Source organism: Benincasa hispida, chromosome 7 (genome assembly GCF_027475165.1).
Source record: "Benincasa hispida cultivar pf3 chromosome 7, pf3_genome.v1.1, whole genome shotgun sequence".
Taxonomy (NCBI): Eukaryota; Viridiplantae; Streptophyta; class Magnoliopsida; order Cucurbitales; family Cucurbitaceae; genus Benincasa; species Benincasa hispida.
In genome coordinates, this window is record NC_143484.1 from 39,179,734 (window position 1) to 39,199,573 (window position 19,840).

Genomic DNA, 19,840 nt, shown 5'->3' on the forward strand with positions numbered 1-19,840 from the left:
TTCTCCCAATCACTCAACTCTTTTCCTCTCCCATTTATTTTCTTCCTTCACCAAAAAGTTAGAGCTCACACACTATTGGATTTTCATTCCAGAGAATACAGAGGAAACCATTTTAGTAATGGTCATTTGGAAAATTAGGGTTTCAAGTTCGTGTTTTTGGAGAAGAGAATACGTGAAAAAATCGTTCTTCAAGAACGAGTTCCTATTTCTCTCTTTCTTTTATTTTTCTTTTTAACATGTGTTTTTCCATCAATTGCATAACATTCTGTTTATTCTCTGTAAATAAAACCTATAGTAAATTTTTAGGATTTGGGTCCGATCCCATTTTCGCTCAAGGACCTTCAATGATTCCTTCATGATCATCTTTCAGAAATGTACAAATTATGCAAACAGTCAACAATGAAGCTTAATTATATCCAGTATCCAGACTCCCCTCTGTGTCTTCTTCCATTTTTATTATCATGATATATATATATATGGTTTCTATGGTTTCCATGACAACCTGGTTCTAGTTTATGGATTTGCGAATCGCTACTTTGTCTTATTGATCTAGTCCGATATTTTTCTCAAGTACGTGAACTTGCATTTTTTCTACATATTTACTTGTTCGTTTTCATTTAATTTTCTTATTTTGTACATGCTAGGTACTGTATAATTCGTCGGATGGCTCGTCTTTGTTTGCACGTGTAACCGATGTAGAGATTTATGACCACCACGATGAGGAATCATTAAAATGCATAAATTCTTTAAGTAGAATCATCATAACCACGCGTGGCATTGATCTTGATAAGATCAATGAAAAGTTTATAGAGATCGCAACTTTTATTGCAAAGGAATGTATAAAGAATTGTTACTCAAAACGTCATGGGATGTGAATATCCTTTCAAGTGAAGATGAAACTAGTAAGTTGTTTTTTCAATTAATTTTATTATTCTATTAACTCTATTGGTTTAAGCATTTAAATGTCTAGACACGAATTTAATATTATGCATACATTTAGATTTTGCATGGCCATGTTTAGGCATAAATTTTGATTTTTCATGAACATGTTTAAGCATAAACTTTGATTTTTCAAGCATATTTCTAGCTTGTTCATGCTTAGGCCAAATTTAGTTTCAATATAATTTGACACGTTAGGCAAAGTATCTTGAGACATACAAGAGGTAGCTTTGACAAAAGTAGTCTTAGAACAAGATGAACCATATAGCTTACTCACCTTTTATCACCAAGGGGTCGTTTGGTTTAAGGTTTTATAAATGCTCAAGAATTAAGGATGTCTGGGAATAAAATTGCAGGGAATCAAAGGATGACTGTTTGATTGTGCATGAGAATATTATTAGAATTTTTATGGGAACAAATTATCTTTGTATATAATTTATAAAATTAATCACGACACCTCTATAAAAATTTAATAGATTAATTGATGAACAATAAATTCAATTCAAAGTTTTGAGCAAAGTTAATTATTCAATAATCAAATAATAATATTAATTAATTATAAATTACAACTATTTTTAGAGTGAATAATTTACAATTAAAATTATATGATTACATAATTTGATAGAATAATTCGATGAATTTATATAACTACGATTAAATTAATAAAACAATTAAAGTTGCATGATTCCATCTCATTTCCTTCCCTCCAAACGCCAATTTAGTATATTTTTAAAATGCCTGATTAAATTTATATGTATATTATGATAGTAGGTTGTGGAAATTAATTTCAATATATTGGTCCGATTAAATGGATCCAAATTGGTGAAGAAAATTACCTGAAGGGCCTTGGGCTGGGCTTGGCTTTGTTTTAAACCTGAGACCCAATCCAACATAGCAGTACACTCACGTGACAACGCTAGCCCTAGAAGCCACCGTGTTTTGTTCGATAATCAATCCACCGGCCTTCTCCACTTGGCAAGCTCACGCCTCCGCCAGCCTTCTGCCACTGCTCGCCGTCGACCATCCGGCATATGTTGTCCTTGCGTTACTATTTGATACTAAAGTTTGGTAGCTCTAGCCCCAGGAATTTGATCTACTTTAAGCTTTGGCTTCCCAAAATATGAAGAGTGGCTGAGGGGAGCAAGAACAGGGAGAAATATGAGGTTTTTGTGTGTAAAACAAGCTTTACATTTGAGGGGCTTGAGAGCATCCTCAAGTTGTCCATGGCTTTTTTCTGCCAGTTCTTACTACTCAGATACTCCATCGAAGAAGTCTAAGCTTGCCCCTTTACAGGTTTTTAGCCTGCTTCTGTTCTATATTTCTCTATTACTTTTTCACTATATAAATGAAAATTATTCTACTCATGTTTTTAGATTATTGTGATCGTATGCAGGAGAGGAGAATGATAGACAGGTTTAAGGTGTATGCTAAAGGAGGTGATGGTGGAAATGGTTGCCATAGCCTGCGGCGTAGCAGGCACGAACGCCATGGTCAACCTGATGGTACGTTTTATTTACGTGTCTAATTAACCACTTAGTGTATAGTTATCATTTTGGAACGATGGGCAAGGTAGATTAAAACATTACTCTTACCAACTATAGCCAGGACTAGGAATGGTTCATTACAAGAAAGAGTGACCGATGGCATTATAATTATATGAATAGAATGTGCAACAAATATATCCTTTATCGAATTATCTAGTTTTAAATACTAATTTAGTTTTTCTACTGTCAACTTCCGTTCATGTTAGTCCTATAGTTTCAAAATGTCCATTTTGGTCCTTATTCTTCTCAAAAGTGATCATTTTGGATCCTTCATTTTTATTCTTATTTCATTTTTAAGGAATCAAAATGATAACTTTTTAAAAGTATATGGATGAAAATGACCAAAGTTGAAAGTATAGGATCAAAATGAATCAAAGTTGAAAGTATAAGGAGTAAAATGAACACTTTGAAAAGTAAAGGGACAGAAAAGAACCAAAATTGAAAGTATAGGATCAAAGTAGTATTTAAACCAATTATCTTCTAATACAAACAAATTGGCATTTTATAGCCTTCATTTTAAGCTTCCTATACCACTGCATTATTCAATTTTGGACAGAGTTTACTTGTTAGTTATTGCATATATATACACAAATACACATTTTGATATCGTGAGTCTTCGACCTAGGTGAACGTGAATCTACAACCAATTGACTTCACTGTGTTCTTGAATGCTGCCTTTCTAATTGACGCAGGTGGAAATGGTGGAAGAGGGGGTGACGTGATTCTGGAATGTTCCACTGCTCTATGGGACTTCAGCAGTTTGAATCATCATATTGTATGTTAGGCTCTTCTTTATGCTCCTGCTAGAAACATGTCGAAAATGAATGATAAACTATCTTCATAGTTATAGAGTTACGATATCTATCAATATTCCTAATTTCCTACCATCTCTTGCAGAATGCAAGTAGAGGAGGACATGGATCTTCGAAAAATAAGATTGGAACTAAGGGTGCAGATAAGGTCATCCATCTCCTTCTAATCTGTATGTGTGCGTCTTCATTGTCTTGTTTTGTTTCTTAATCGTTCATATTTTTCATTTAATCTACAAATTTAGTTCCTAATTCTTGAGGCTTATCTGTTCCATCTGTAAATTTTATTTAGTTTCAATGTGTCCCTATATTTTGGATTATGATTGTCCATGTAGTTCTAGACTTGTTTATTGAACAAATATCAGCTGTTTTGGCACAATGGTGTAGTGTAGACAAATTGCAGAAAGAAGTAGAAGGTTTGGATAAATTAGAGTGATATATTTTACGAAAAGTTTTTGATGTGTTCCTTTAAAAAAGGATAGGTTTATACTGTCCTAACATCTATCTATTTTGTCATACTAAATCTGTCAATGTCTGTTAAATAAATATGTTAGTAACTTAGTCATCTTTTAGTTAATACTTAATACTGCCAGTAATAGGAATTATAGTTCAAAATTTATATACGCAATTGTATAGTTTTAGAGAGCCAATAGATTATGCAATCAAATTTAGGGGCTAGTGCAAACGATATTATCTATTGACTATTAAATTATTAGGATCCAATTCAACTGAGTTGTGTATTTGAATGGTAGATTGTTCGAGTACCAATTGGCACTGTCATTCATCTTGTGGAGGGTGAAGTTCCCCGTGTAGTGAAACATCATTCTTCAACAGATTTAGACCCTTGGCAGATTCCTGGAACACTAGTTGATGATCTCTCTAGTTCCCACCACAAGTCACTTGAATGCTCTAACAGAGAAAAGGAAGTCAATTTGACATTTAAGACTACTCTCTTGCCGTGTAATAATAGTGAAAATAATGTTAAAGATTTGTCATTGAGGAGGGAAACCTCTGAAGTAGCATCAAACAATGAGATTTCTCAAGTTTTTGCATTTCCTGATAGTTCTATTCAAGATGAGATTGGAGAAAGCGAAGGAATGATGTACAATGTTGCAGAATTGACTGAAGAAGGTCAACGGATTATCATTGCTCATGGAGGGGAAGGTGGTTTGGGGAATATTCATGAACACAAAGTTTCAAAGAAGCCTAAAGCCTCAATGCATATGGGGCAAGAAGAAGAGTCCTTAGATTCTAATGTATCTGAAATCAACGAGTCCAATAGACGAGCTGGTTCTCTTGGTGGTGAGGCTGTGCTTGTTTTAGAACTTAAAAGCATCGCCGACGTGGGTTTCGTTGGAATGCCAAACGCTGGGAAAAGTACTTTGCTTGGAGCCATTTCCAAAGCAAAACCAATAGTTGGTCATTATGCTTTCACAACTCTTAGGCCAAATTTGGGAAACTTGCATTTTGATGACTTATCAATCACAGTAGCTGACATTCCAGGTCTTATAAAGGGTGCTCACGAAAATCGTGGACTTGGACATTCATTCTTGCGTCACATTGAACGCACGAGAGTCCTAGCATATGTCCTAGACTTGGCTGCTGCTTTAGATGGTAGAAAAGGGATACCCCCATGGGAACAGCTGAGAGATTTAGTTTCAGAACTTGAACGCCATCAGAACGGGTTATCAGATCGGCCATCCTTAATAGTGGCTAACAAGATCGACGAAGAAGGGGCCGAGGAAGTGTATGAAGAGTTAAAGTCTAGAGTGCCAGGAGTCCTCATCTTTCCTGTTTGTGCTGTTTTGGGAGAGGGTGTTGAGGAGCTTAAAGCTGGTCTTAAGAACCTTGTGAATGGTGATACGTCATGTAGACTTAAGGTAGATGAAATTATTGTTGATTAGCCATTATGTGTTTGAAATGTACCATCTGATTCCATTGTTGCATTGTAGAGATTATTGAAGAAGACTGAATAGATATATTTATGAAATTTGCTCAGACCCCAGGATTTTGTATAAATTAATAAAAAAATTATGAACTGATCGTTATAAATAAAATGTGTGGATCAATCTTCGTTTGGTTGTTGGATTTGGATTCTGGATTAGAGATTCTGACTGGGATTTTCAGCTATGTTTGATTGGAACGACGAAGAGGCAACCCCCCTTTTTCTAGTGGATTGCTTTTTTCTTTTTTCATTTTTTACTTCTGTAATATGAAACAGTTGGTGCTTTTGTGGCGAGGGAGTGGAAAGTGTTTCTGGGTGTTGTTTAGCTTGTTTGGTTTATAGTACTACCATGGAATCAGTGTGTTCACGTCCAAACCCATATCTTACACTTTTTTGGAAAAGCTTATTGGAAGAATAGGACACAAATCTGATCGATCTGATACTCACCTCAGCATTTCATTCCTTAGGCAGTTCAATTTCTTTGAAAGCAAAGGGATGCTAATTAGTAACTCGTGGAATGAGTAGAGCATTCTGGGAGGAGCTAGGAAGCATTTTCGAACTCTGTGGTTGCTGTTGGTGTCTGGCGGGGACTGTAGTATGACCAAATGTCACATGAAGGCGTCTGTTGGGCTGGCATCACTTGATCTACGATGAGTTTTACTAGGTTTATCGTGAGTTGTAGTTTCATAAATCCTCCCTTGGTTAATCCCAGGTTTACTTAGTCCAACCAATGAGAGAGAGAGAGAGTGACGTACTGTAGATGAGACATACTCTTGCTGTCAAGATGTTGGTTGAACAGTTTTGAAGAAATGAGACAATCCTTAGGTCCGAGAGTTATGTTTATCTGTTTGGGTTTAGGCTACACTGTGTGGTTTAGACTAGTATATATTTGAGAATATGTGGCTGTCTTCTTTTTAAGTCTTGATGGGGTGTAAATGTTGAAGACAAGTAAGAGGGACTTTGGTTTATGATGAATTTATCCTTGCTTGAGGCACTTCAGGAGAATTGGAAATTTGGTCCAAGTATCTAGGATTAAAAGCAAGTGATTCCGGATACAATTAAGACAATTGGATTAGATGAGTAACGAACCCTGAGCAAGGAGTTGAGGGAAGTTTGGATCAGGTTACTAAAGGAATTCAAGGAGTTAATTTATTGGGAGGATTCTTGCTAGAGACGAAAAACAAAAATAAAGTAGGTTACAAAGACCGTGATTGTGATGCAATAATATTTGTATTTTTTTTCCCTTCTAAACTTTTATTTCCTCTTATGCCCCATTATCCCTCAGTTCGTTTAGACCTTTTTGGAAGGTTTATGTTGGTGTTTCTTTATAGTCTTGGATCAAGAATGGTTGAAAGGGTCCTTTAGCTTTGGTGGGAATATAATGCCTGATTTGGATGGCTTCACCTTGGTTTTCTTTAATGAAAATTGGGATATTTTTAAAAAGGACATAGGCAAGGTCTTTCCTAAGTTTCATGGAAGGGGATGATTTGATCTTTTCTATCAATTTTAGATTTTCAAGGGCCTTTATTACGGGAAGACAATTCTTTGATCATGTTTTTATTGTCAATGAGGCTACTGATGATTATAGAAGTTCAATTGTAACTAGGAAAAATACATTTTCAAATTTTATTTTGTGCATGCTTAAAAAATCATGCATGTTGATTGTGTCTCCTGGATAAGGTGTCATGAAAGAAGGATGTTGAATTTAAATTGATATACTGGATTTAAAGTGGACTAGTTCAATCAAGTTTTCTATTTTGGTTATTGGCGAGGTAGCCTTGAGGGGAGAGTTTTAGCTATTAGTAGCCTCAATCTAGATGAACCTTTGCATTTTCTTTTTCTCATGGTTGTTAATGTTCTTATTAAGCTAATCTCTATGAACTAATTAAGGTCTCATAAAAGGGTTTCATGTAGGGAGGGGTAAAATTAATTTGTTTCATCTTCAGTCCATTGATGAAAAGACCTTTTGCTTTAGCATGGAGGATTCTTTTGATTCTTTTTTGTTGGTATTAACTATGATTCATGTGAATCGACTAGATAGGCTTCTATAGTGGGTTGTGAATTTTGATGTTGGCTACTTTCCCTTTACCCTCCCTCTTTTTTGTAAAAAAAAGAAATTTATAATGAAAAAAATAGAAACAGTACTTTTCATGATGAAATTAAAAGAGACTAATGCTCTCGAATTACAATGTTACATAATAGCTCTACTTTCCTTTTTACTTATTTGGACTTTTTCTCGTTAGTTTGGTCCCCTGATCTGGAAAGAGTTCTCTTGTGCTTATTTCTTCAATCCTTTGCATAATCCTTGTTCCTCTACTTCACCTTTACTTTTCTCGCTGTGGAAGGTTAATGTTCGCAGGAGGGTCAAATTTTTTGCTTGATAGGTCTTGCATGTCATGTGATGTTAACCCTATGGATTTGACATAGAGGCATTCTTTTTTCTCATTGGGGCTGTTCACCTTTATTTTTCTTGTGTCATTCTTCTTTCTGTTTGGAGTTCTTCATTTGTTTGCTTGATTTGGAATCGCAGTTTCAAGGGTCTTAGAGTTTGTTTGTCTTGTAACAATCTGTGGTATCTTATTATGAGCAGGTTTTATTGCACCCTTTCCATGGGGAGAAAGCGTCCTTTATTTATTTTTTTATATTTATTTTTAATAAATTTATTATTCTTTTTTATTTTTTAATGGTGTATATGGATTGATAGGTATAATTGAATCTTTAAGGGTGTGGAGAGGTCTTGGGAGGTATGGTCCCTTGTTAACTTGTTTGGTTTAATGCGCCACTTTAGCTGTTTATATCTAAAGACTTCTGTAACTTTTTGTAGAACCTTATTCTTTTAGATTACAAGTCTTCTTGTTTTGTTAGACTAGTTCTTGTTTGGTTCCGTTTTGAGTTTCCATTTTTTGGAGGCAGGTCTTTTGTTGGTCCTTTTCTATTGGTTCGTGACTGACAGTTTTGTATTATTTCATTCTTCTCAATCAAAACTTGTCATGATTAAAATATTTGACCATCCTTTTAGACTTGTATTGTGGAAAATATTAAAAATTCTCGCTCCCTGTAAAAGAGAAAATCTTCAAGGGGAAGGTTTATTCTCATCCATGTCGATTTATCCCAACTTATTTTCTTTCCATTGGTCGGATTCTTTCCTCTATTTGCAGCTTGAAAAGAATTGCTAGAGGACTTTTGTGGGAAGGTGTTGACAAGAGTGGGGATATCCATTTGATTAGGTGGGTGGTGGTTTTGACACAGCTTAGCATAGGTGAGTTGAACATAGAAAAGTTTAGCCTCTGTGATAGAGACATCGTGGCAAAATGGATGTGGGCTTCCTTTTTTGAGACAATTGCTTTGAGATAGAGTTACCGTGAGCAGCAGGTATTGCTGTAGCTTAAGGCAAGCCACTTAAGGCTTCATTTTAGATTGCTGTAGCTTTAAAAATAATTGTTGGTAGCTGTGTTTCTAGAAAAATCAGCTGTGGATAGAAGTAAAAGAGTGATTGGTAAATTTTAATTTTAAGTTAGACAAATAGTTAAGATGTTTGGTAAATTTTAATTTTAAGTTAGACAAATAGTTAAGATGTTTGGTAAATTAATACTAAGTTAGTGTCATTTAGTTTTATAATTATTTGACAATTTATATGATTTAAATTGCAATCATTTTTGTTTAATTAAAAAAATTGTGAAATAATTTTTTTAAAGTAATTGTTATAAGAATTTGAACCGACTAAAATTTAAAATAAATATTAGAAAATAAATTAATGAAATAAAAATTTGAAATGGGTAAGGGACGATACCAAATTTTTAGGAAAACTAAAATCTAAAAGCTCTATCAAATAACTTTTGCATGTTAGAACAATTTTAAAAGTGAATCTAGATAGATTAATAAATAAATTATTTTATCAAACAACTGCCGTTAAGATTCTCCTAAAATAGTTTTGTATGATTTAAAAAGCAATCCCAAATAGGCCTTAAGTACCAAATTGGTCATCCCATTCTAACCAACGTGGGACAAAGGTATCTCATACTACCTGATTCCTAATAGACTATTAGTTAGACGATGGTCCCCTCTGCACTCCGTTCTTATTTGTTAGCATAGTACAGTTCAAATGGGTCTTTTTTTCGATCACAACCACTCACTGTGAGTCAAAGTTCGTTATTTTTAGTTGAAACAATGTGAAGTAGGTAGGGTTTTGATTTTGCATGTCTAGATCATTGAATTAGAACTTGGGGTAATTAAGTTATAGAATATATTTTAAAGGCAGGTAAACATTGTATTAATAAATATTAGCATTTAATCAGATAGAACTTCATGGACAAAAAAACTAATCACATTATAACATCTAGGATGAAATTGGAACTTGAAAGATTCAAGGCCAAGGATATGCAATTGAAAATTTTAAAAGATTCAAGATAAAAGAATGCATGGTACAAATATTAAAGCAAAATTTTATAATTAGCTAAAAGAAAAAAAAAAAGGAAAAAGAAAATTTCATTGGTGGATGAAAATATACATTTTTTGGAAGCCATTGAGTCGACTTGTTGAGTTTATTAATGTCGCGCAAGCGCACACATCAAATTATGATATAGTTAAAACGATCTTGGTTGAGTATCATCCTCAAGGAAGAATCAATTTGATAATCTTTTAGCTATTCAAAGATTGTTCTAATTTTTCTTAGGGGGACTGACTTATGATGAAAGTAATATCCTAAGAAAGCAAGTAAAGTGATCAAATATAAACCCCGAACCCTATTTTCCCTACATAAGTATATTCATTAATATTTTAAGTATGTTAAGCATGAGTTAATGTTATGTTCGTAGGGAAGGGCATGAAGATGGTCAAGGATGAAAGGAAGAAAGCTCTAAGTGTTCAAATATATGGCTCTCGGGTGGTAATTCAGAGGGCAATGGATGAAGAAAAATTGGTTAAGTATGGAAGCCAAGAATGGCCATGCGTGGAATTTTGAGACATTGACGCATGGAGCTTGGGGTGCGCGACAGCCAAGGTGTGTAGAGGTTATTTGGAGCTGTGACGGGTGTGAGACCATGCCATGAAGATGAGTGCGGTCGTGAGGTTGCCATGTGTTAGCATAGGCAATGCATTGAATCAGCCCATGCGAGGTTAGTTGGGTAATGATGTGTAAGGCAAGTGTGATAGGCGATGGGCATGATGAGGCGTTGGCTAAGCATGAGTTGCGAGCAAGGAAGGCCTTAGGCCAGACGTTCGACGCAAGGTATGCGATGGCCAAGAAGGGCATGCGGCCAAAAGAGGCATGCGATGGCCGAGAGGGGCATGCAGCCAAAGAGGTATGCGATGGCACTTAGGCTATACGATGGCGCTGACAAGGGAGCTAGGCAATGGGGTGAAGCCATGCATTGATTGAATGGTGGTCAGCAACTTAGTAACCTATTATAGTGGACCAACTGTCAGAATTAAGGGAATTAATCCCACATAGTGGTTAATTTGGTAGCCTAAGAATGCTTGAAGACATGCAGAGCTTGGTATAAAAGGGGAACTTCAGTTCAAAGGCTCAGTTTAAGCTCTTTACTTGTGCGAATGAGGTGATTCCAGTGCCATTTGAAAGCTTGGTGAGCCTAGTTGATGTTCTAAGGCTGTCGGAAGAAATCTCTATAGGAACCGAGTTGGAAACTGAAGATTTTGCAAAAAGGCTAGGCTCTCGGGTGAATCTGGGCCAAAGGTGGAAATTGACAGATTCTGGCCAAACCACGAGGAATTCTGAACTCAAATTTTAAGGTAAGCTAGTTAAGACAATTTTAAACAAGTTTGTAGAAGGAAATTTTCTGAGATAAGGCTTGGATAATAAGTTATTCGAGCTTAAATTTGAATCTGGAAATTTTGAACAAGTAGGCATTTGCTTGGATTGAGCAAGCAGGCAACTCACTAGGCTGACGTGCATGCAAGGGCAAGGTTGAGCGCCAGCTTGCGTTGAGCTATGCGTTGGGCTATGCGGGCGTATGCTGAAGGCTTGGACGCATAGGGGGCAGTGTGTGCATTGATGTGTGGCTAAAGGGGTGCCTATGACATGTGATTGGCGCATGGGTATGTGCGATGGTGATGTGTGTTGGCCGCATAGCAAAGGCTTAAACTTCAAGGAAATTTCTAAGTGTTGAATGCATAGCAAGGTATATGTTAATAATGAAAGCATCTTATGGTAGGCTGAATTTGAGCTCATTTATGGAAGTTAACCTTATAAGGATGCCGGTGCTAGTAACTAAACATGATGTTCATGTTCATAGGATTAACGCCAATTGGAAGGGCTTATCAACCCTAAAAAGAACGCCAAAGACTGTGAGTGACAAAGTAAATATTTTTCAAATGTTTAGTAACACATGCTTATGAAATGTTAGACTTATGCTTGTCTATATTCATGATTAAAATATTTTCCAAGCAAACTATGTTTCATGAAAGCTATTAATGCATGCTATGTTTTAAAGGAGTTTATAAGCATGACTTAAGTATTTCATTACTTATTTGTCCAAAGAGCATGCATTAGGGATGATGCTTTTTAGCAAAAATATTAAAGCATATATCTTATGATGCTATGCTAACAAAGTATGATTTATTTCAAAGTATGAGTTTTATGATGAATGCTAGAACCCAATATTGAAGGATAATGAGAAGATATCCAGGCAATAGTACCTAAGGTATGACGGTACTTAGTAATAACCACGTACACGTAGGTAGATACGATGTTGGTTGTGATGAGAATACTCCACGCCAACTAAGGTTTAATGTTGAGAGATTGAGCAAAAGGGTTCTTGCTCAACTTAAAGATTATGTAAAGTTATGTTTTGAGCTATGCTATGATGAAATGTTTTAAGTATGAGTTTGCTTTGTAGTTTTCAATTATAAAGCATGTTGTTTATGATTTATTAGTCACTACGGGGCTAGTTGCTCACCCATTTTAAATGTTTTCTTCTCCCCCAGGTAGTGGTCATCTCTCCAGAAGATAACTGCGCTGCTGCTCTGCCACTCAAAGACTCCAACTTTAAGAAAAATTTAGGTGTTTGTTTTGTTAATATCTGTACACGTGTCATTCATACAGAGATTAGTTTAGTACTATGCGACCCACTGAATCTTGTGCTTGTATATAAGTTGTATATATATGTCGTATATGAAACCCTGTTGATGTTAGAAGTGGTTAAGTTTTGGTTGTTCAGTGAATGTTTACTTGTTTCTAGGGTTTCTAAAATAGACTAATTAGGTTAGTTGGGCAGTAAGTGCCACAAAAGGGTTGGTAACTACTACAACCACATTCTCTTCCAGATTAAGAGGATAATCTGGGAGGGGGTGTGACATCAAGTATGAAAATTTTCAACAAAGAGACGTTCTAGGGAATAAATTCCATCAATAGATTTACTAAACTTAATTGTTTTAACTCTTGAACCAATTAACACAACTCCTAGATCCAGAAGTCTTTTATCCAGATTGATACTTCCGGAGTTGATCTTTTCTTTCACTTAACTACTAATTACTAATCTCTTGAAATTAGATAATTAAGCAAAGCATTAAGACTCTTCAACGACATTCTCTATTGTTTTTCGACTACTTTATTGTGTGCAAACGATAGTCTAGCATGCATGATCAAATCTAAAACTCTCTTGTTAAAGCAAGATTTTAAATCATGAAATGAATCAATTGAAGATCAAGCAACCATAAGCATTAATAACGGTCATGCTAGAAACTATTCATGTAAATTGACATTCAAGATCCGTGCTTTTGTTCTTTGGGTCTGATGTGAGGAGGGGGACGGGAGAGAACATACTTTTTAGAAGATCACTAGGTGGGGGGGAGACATCCCTATAGGGTATTTCCCCGTTTGTATCATTTGTTTTCTTTTAAAAATTATCTGTGGCTGATTTTCTCGTGTGGATAGGGAGCTCTTGCTCGTTTTTCTTTTGATTTTGTCGTGCTCTTTCCGATATGACGGATGTGGTTGCTCTTCTTTCTTTTCTTGAGAGTCATCCTTTCGTCTTGGAAGGAGAAATGTGAGAATTTAGAGCCTTAATCTTTTGGAAGGGTTCTCGTGTAAGTCTTTCTTTTAGTGTTTTGTTGTTTCTTCTCTTTTCCCAATTCCGCCACATAGAATCTATACCTCAAACAAACATACCAACCAACTCATTGTTTTATTTGTCACCGAAAAGGAATCAGAAATCATTGTCGCATACTGTCTCTGTAGTCCTTATGTTCAACCCTGGGCTTACCAGGAAACCTAGTAGGATTTATACTTAGATTTTGCTAGGAAAACTTGCATGTACAACACACACCATCATCGTAATACACATCATTAATTCATCATATTTACAACACATCAAGTTTTTGCCACCATTGTCGGGGAAGCACTCTCGCATCTCATTTTAACTTTGATAATTTTATCATCGCATTCTCTTTAGTCGGCACAATCATTAAATATTGATTACTTTAGTAAGTCACCGCATTGTTTTTCTATGCCAATCATGATTTCAATGATGAAACGCATGCCTCTATTTCTCATCGCATGCACTAAAATCAACTTAATTTTAGGACAGTCAATTCATGAAATATTTCTAGAAGTTAGTGGTCCACCAGCTTTCTTTCAAACTGCTGCCTGCTTACGCACCGATTCCCTGTTCCAACTTCAAAAATTCATAACTCAAAATCCATAACTCTTTTTAAAAAAACCTTCTTCTACAAACCTGTTTAGAATGGAGTTAATTTCTTACCTTAAAATCTCGGCCCCAAATTTCGCGTAATTTGGATTGGAGCTTCCAATCTTCACTTCGAGCCCTGATTAATCTAAGGATCTGTCCCTTCTGCAAATTCTTCACTTTTTGTTCTTCTCCCCATGAGATCTTTCTCCGGCAAATCAACCTCAAAATCTAAGTTCTCCCACCTTTCAATTGGCACCGATCTCACTTAATTTGCTCAAGTTGTTTGCAAAAACCTAGCTTCTGAAGTTCCTCTTCCTTTTATACTCCTTGTCGCCTCCCCTGTTCAATGGTCAAACCGCCACCTCATCCAACACTTAGTGCTTCCGGCCAATTCCAATTAGTGAGTTTCTTCAATTAATTTGTTTTTCATTCCCTTCCTTCATAACCCACGTTAGGCCTTCGCCTCATAATATAAATTTAGCGTGCATCGAGTTTCAACACCTTGCGTACATCGCATACTCCATCATCTAACGCCCAGCGCCTATCATCTAGCACCCATTGTCTATCGCCTACTACCCAACGTCCATCGTTTAGTGCCCAACGTCTATCGTCTAGCACCTAAAGTCCATCGTCTAGTGCCCAACGTCTATCGTCTAGCACCCAACGTCCATCGTCTAGTGCCCAATGTCTATCGTCTAGCGCTTGTCGTGTAGCTCATCATATAGTGCTGATGCCGATCGTGCAGTGCCAATGCCTCTTCGCTTAGCGCTATCGTCCAAAGTATAGCGCTATCGTTTAGCGAGATCTTTCGTATCGTCTAGCGCATTGTTCAGCTCCACGCAATTACTACACGATTGCCCAGCGTCCGCCTACACAATCGCCTACCTCATCGTGTAGTGTCGTTCACTTAGTAGACGATCGCATACCTAATCGTATAGTACCACTCATCTACTACACGATCGTCCAACGCCTTTGCTCACACACACTTGAGGCTGCCGCAAGCCTTATCAACGCATCATGCCTTTCAACCCATGCATTCATCCTTAATACCAACGCATAGTTTATCCTTGCCTTTAACACTTAACCTCTACAAGCTTTGGTTGCTACACACGCAATCCCATGCATCCACACTTCTCCATCAACGGATGCCTACACTTTGCTTCCATACTTAGCCAAGTTTCACTTATTATATTATCTAAAACTCACCCTTGACTAAGTATTTCTAACACTTAGAATTTTCTTTCTCCATTTGTCTACTTTCTTTACCTCCTCACAATTTTACTTAACATGCTTGTTACTCACTTATGTAGGAAAAATGGAGTACGGGGTTGACATACAACGCATCAGTCGCTTAAAGGTGATTGTCGAAGGTGGTTTTCATCAGAGTTTCTAGTCGGAGGTGGTTGTCGGAGCCTATGAAGGTGATTGTCGGAGTTGGTCATCGAAGTTTGTTGTCAGAGCCAATTGGTTGTCAGAGTTGGTATCGCGAAGGTGGTTGTCAGAGGCCAGAATTAGTTGTCGGAGTTGGTAGCCGGAGCTATCATCAGAGGTGGTTGTCAAAGTTCAGATTTCGTCGTCGGAATTGTCATCGAAGGTAGTTGTCGGAGCTCGAAGTTGGTCACCAGAGTTGTCAACGGAGGTGGTTGTCGGAGCCTGAAGTTAGTTCTCGGAGTGTGACAATGGCCGATGAGTAGAGCCACTAAAACATGGGAAGAAGGGAGAGTTAGGGTGAGTTTGTAAAATATACCAACTCAATGAAGGAACTCTTAATCAAAGTACCTACGAGCGAAAGCGGATTTTCCAACTCATTGTGATAGAATTACCACATATACATTCAAACATACTAATATGCATTCATAATGCTAAAGAGATCAAGAGATCATACCAGTTGAAGATTTCTTCTTCACAGCAAGTCTAAAATCCAACCGTCTACCTCAAAAAATCACCACTCGAACAGAAGGAAACGGAGATGACACCACCACTCAGAGCCCTCAATATTTTTGGAGTGAGAATCCAAAGTATGGGCTTTGTTCGGATTTGGTAGAGGGAAGGAGAAAGTGAGACCGTACACAACGATCAAGCAAGTGGGAGATGAGGTCATCTATCGCATAGACAGCATGCTTGATCGTTTAGGTGAAGTATACAATCGTGTAGGAAAAAGTAAGCGATCGTCTAAACAATCGTGTAGGAAAGGGTAAGTGATTGCCTATACGATCGCGTAAGACAAGGGTGAGCGATCGTCTAAACGATTGTGTAGGAAAAACTAAGCGATCATCTATACGATCATTTAGTAAATATCGGGAGCTAAACGATCACTTAGGAAAAGGTAAACGATCATTTAGTAAATAGCACACGAAAGTGTTATTGATAAGCGATCGCTTAGCAATATCATATATGTAAGCGATCGTGCAGGCACTATCGTATAGGCACTGATTTTCTAAGCGATGACACACTCTTAATCACAATGTCCGCGCATCTCATGATTAACACACCGTCAGCTATTTATGCATATCAAAGTGATCTTTCAATACACCCATCCGTTATTAGAACAGAAGAGACGTCGTCCCATTTCCTTTATAACCGTCCAATGAATGTGATCTCATCATATTTATAACACATAAATTAATATCATATATTAATTATAATATTTTCCTCCACTAGATATAAATTATATTTATATCCAATTTTCTCCAAATTAATATATCTCATACATAAAGTTAATTATATCATATTAAATTAACTCGTTCAATTATATCATATATAATTGAACTCCCTTTTGTCAATTTGAACATTTCAAACTAACCCAAAAACTGACTCTCAACTTGTATCCAAGCCACCAAGGGACCTTATGGATCTATGGCTTGAAGCTCCAACGGTACGTGAATCGCTGACTAAACTCTTTAATCACGATATCCACCATCTGTTAACTGCCAGACATTCCACTAAAGACCGATAGTTAAATTCTTCTTGCCATAGATATATTTCCATGTCCATTGGATATAACCAATCATCAGTACGATGACCTTTCACAGATGCTCGTAATTACAGCAGGCCAAATTATCGTTTTGCCCTTGTAATTACATTTTCCTCGTTAAGTACCACTGATCCCTCTAATGAACAATACAACATATACTATGTGTGAACACCTCCCGGGCCATGAGAAGGTGCATGACGCCATATCGTTCAAGCCCCGGGATCAGCCCTTAAGAGAGCAGTCTATCTATTTACCCCTGCTTTGGGGAAGGAGTGAACTTCATCTTGTGAAGCTGAGTTCCTAGCTCCCAAATCAGACGAATCCCCAAAATGGTAGGTTTGAGTCGGCGCTCTGGCCACTCCCACTCATGCAAATCAAAGAACCACTCTCAATGGCAAGAGTTCCCAACTCACTCAGGATTGAGGTCATGTTACCTATGGTCATCCTAGTGAAGTGAAGTCTCAACATGAACGGAGTTATATGACAAGACATTAACACTTCGAGGTCAAGTCTTATACAAACTCTTTGTATAGGATGCCCTCGCTTGCATGTCCACTACACGAATGATTAGGATCAGACCATCTGTGACAAGTCACAACATTTGTAACAATTCCACAAAGCGGGTCGCGTCTGTACTGTTACCAGGATAAGGTTTCCTTCCTATATCCATATACTACAGACTATTTTGGTTGTCATTTAAGACATGATCCACTCATATGTCACTACATACATGCGTAAGTTACATAAAGACAACCAGGGATATTAAGTTTATTAATTTGTGGTAAAATAAAAAAAATCAAAATGTACAAAGTCAAGAAGTGAAGTAAATATCATATATATTATACATCACAAATGTTCGTACAAAGTTGTTTACAAACTACAAGACAGGAGACTTTAAGGCACAAACCCCAACAATCTCCCACTTGTCCTAAAGTGAAGTGGGGAGTACAAGTAAACAGGTACAAAACAATAAACTAGGGCATAAAACCCAGTGCAACAAAATCTCCCACTTGCCCTAGTCCATTTGCGGGCGGTCCTATAGACCCATGCTCTGAAGGTGAACCTCAAACACTGTAGCCGTGAGAGCCTTCGTAAACGGATCAGCAACATTTTGCTCTGAGGCGATCTTCGTGACTATCACGTCTCCTCGATGCACTATCTCGCGGATCAGATGATACTTCCGCTCTATGTGTTTGTCGCGCCTATGACTTCTGGGTTCCTTGGAGTTCGCCACAGCACTACTATTGTCATAATAGAGGGTGATGGGCCTAGACATATCTGGAACAACTTCTAGCTGTGTCAAGAACTTTCTGAGCCAGACGGCCTCTTTAGCAGCTTCACAAGCCGCTATGTACTCGACCTCCATTGTGGAGTCGGCGATGCACCCCTGCTTAGTGCTCCGCCATACCACTGCTCCTCCATTAAGAGTAAATATTGACCCTGAAGTGGACTTTCGAGAGTTCTTATTAGTCTGAAAGTCAGAATTCGTGTATCCAGTAAGGATCAAATCCCTAGACCCATACACGAGCATATAGTCCCTTGTTCTCCGAAGATACTTGAGGATGTTCTTAACTGCGGTCCAATGACCCTAGCTTGGGTTAGACTGATACCTACTGACTATTCCCATAGTATAGCAAATGTCTGGCCTAGTGCAGAGCATCACATACATTAAACTGCCAACGACAGATGCATATGGGACCCGTTTCATGTCCTCAACCTCTTGAGGCGTCTTAAGACACATGTCCTTTGACAAAGTGACTCCATTCCTAAATGGTAGTAGGCCCCTTTTGGAGTTCTGCATCGAGTATTTAAGCAAGATTTTGTCAATATACGATGCTTGAGACAATGCTAGCACTTTGTTCTTACGATCCCGAAAGATCTGTATACCCATAACAAACTGAGCCTCTCCCAAATCTTTCATTTGGAATTGGGTCGCTAGCCAGTTCTTAACTGCAGTCAGTAGACCTACATCATTCCCAATGAGTAGTATATCATCTACATACAATACAAGAAAGCTACTAAACTGTTGACTATTTTCTTGTAAACACAAGGTTCATCAACGTTTTGGTCATAGCCATACGATTTGATCGCAGCATCAAACCGAATATTCCAAGATCGAGACGCCTGTTTCAGCCCATAAATGGACCAATTTAGTTTGCAAACCTTTTGCTCTTGACCTTGGGCAATGAATCCTTAGGTTGCACCATGTAAATGGTCTCCTCAAGATTGACATTCAGAAAAGCCGTCTTGATGTCCATTTGCCAAATCTCATAATTATAATAAGCTGCAATGGACAGGAGGATGTAGATCGACTTTAACATGGCAACAGGTGAGAAAGTCTCTTCATAGTCGACTCCCTCCACCTGGGTATAACCCTTTGCCACAAGTTGAGCCTTAAAGGTTTGCACCTTCCCATCAGCATCCCGTTTGCACTTGTAGATCCATTTACAACCTATAAGTCTTACCCCATCAGGCTGATCTACAAGATCCCATACCGAGTTGAAGTACATCGACTCCATCTCGAGATTCATGGCTTTCACGGAATTTAGATTTTACAGTGGATGAACAAAAATTGTGCATTTAATACAGAAATTACAACATGCTCATAAACAAAAAGAGAAGAATAAAAGGGTTTGAGAACCGTTACCTTTGAAAACCGTTCTTCAATGGATTCCCTCGAACGATACAGACATGACCACAATGGCTACCTTGGTATTCTCTGGGATGAGAACCCAGGAGTTTGTGGGCTCTGGCTATTTTGGTAGAGAGGGAAAAATGAAAGAAGAGAATGGAGGAGAAGAAGAAGGCAGAGATCTCATAACTTTTCTGATTAAAAAAAAATTATCTTTTTCTGTGTGAAAAACACAAGAGAGGAGATGATTGCCCCCAGAACCACCCCACTAACATGATGGAGAGAAAGAAGGGGGAGGGAGTTACAACTCCCTCCTATAATTATTTTTAAAAAAATAAAAAATAAAAAATAA

The 19,840-nt window shown here is 37.4% G+C and overlaps 1 protein-coding gene and 1 long non-coding RNA gene across 5 annotated transcripts; both read left to right on the top strand.

Annotated features, from left to right (window-relative positions):
* Positions 1 to 1,839: 1,839 nt before the first annotated feature.
* LOC120079184 (putative GTP-binding protein OBGM, mitochondrial) lies at positions 1,840 to 5,349 on the top strand. Of its 3 annotated transcripts, none has more exons than XM_090315793.1 (5): positions 1,840 to 2,232; positions 2,313 to 2,441; positions 3,109 to 3,258; positions 3,381 to 3,443; positions 4,045 to 5,349. In XM_090315793.1, exons 2-5 carry the CDS (start codon positions 2,364 to 2,366, stop codon positions 5,194 to 5,196), a joined length of 1,443 nt encoding a protein of 480 aa, XP_090171919.1. In that variant the 5' UTR covers positions 1,840 to 2,232; positions 2,313 to 2,363; the 3' UTR covers positions 5,197 to 5,349. The 3 variants fall into 3 exon arrangements, with proteins under 3 accessions (XP_090171919.1, XP_090171920.1, XP_090171918.1); XM_090315794.1 differs by having other exon boundaries at positions 1,841 to 2,232; positions 3,176 to 3,258; XM_090315792.1 differs by having other exon boundaries at positions 1,841 to 2,232; positions 2,333 to 2,441; positions 3,176 to 3,258.
* A 3,577-nt stretch (positions 5,350 to 8,926) lies between these two features.
* Positions 8,927 to 12,416, top strand: LOC120080339 (uncharacterized). Of its 2 annotated transcripts, XR_016530823.1 has the most exons (4): positions 8,927 to 10,985; positions 11,100 to 11,374; positions 11,489 to 11,540; positions 12,180 to 12,416. It is a non-coding gene; the product is annotated as an uncharacterized LOC120080339 (long non-coding RNA). The 2 variants fall into 2 exon arrangements; XR_005482478.2 differs by having other exon boundaries at positions 8,927 to 11,374.
* Positions 12,417 to 19,840: the final 7,424 nt, after the last annotated feature.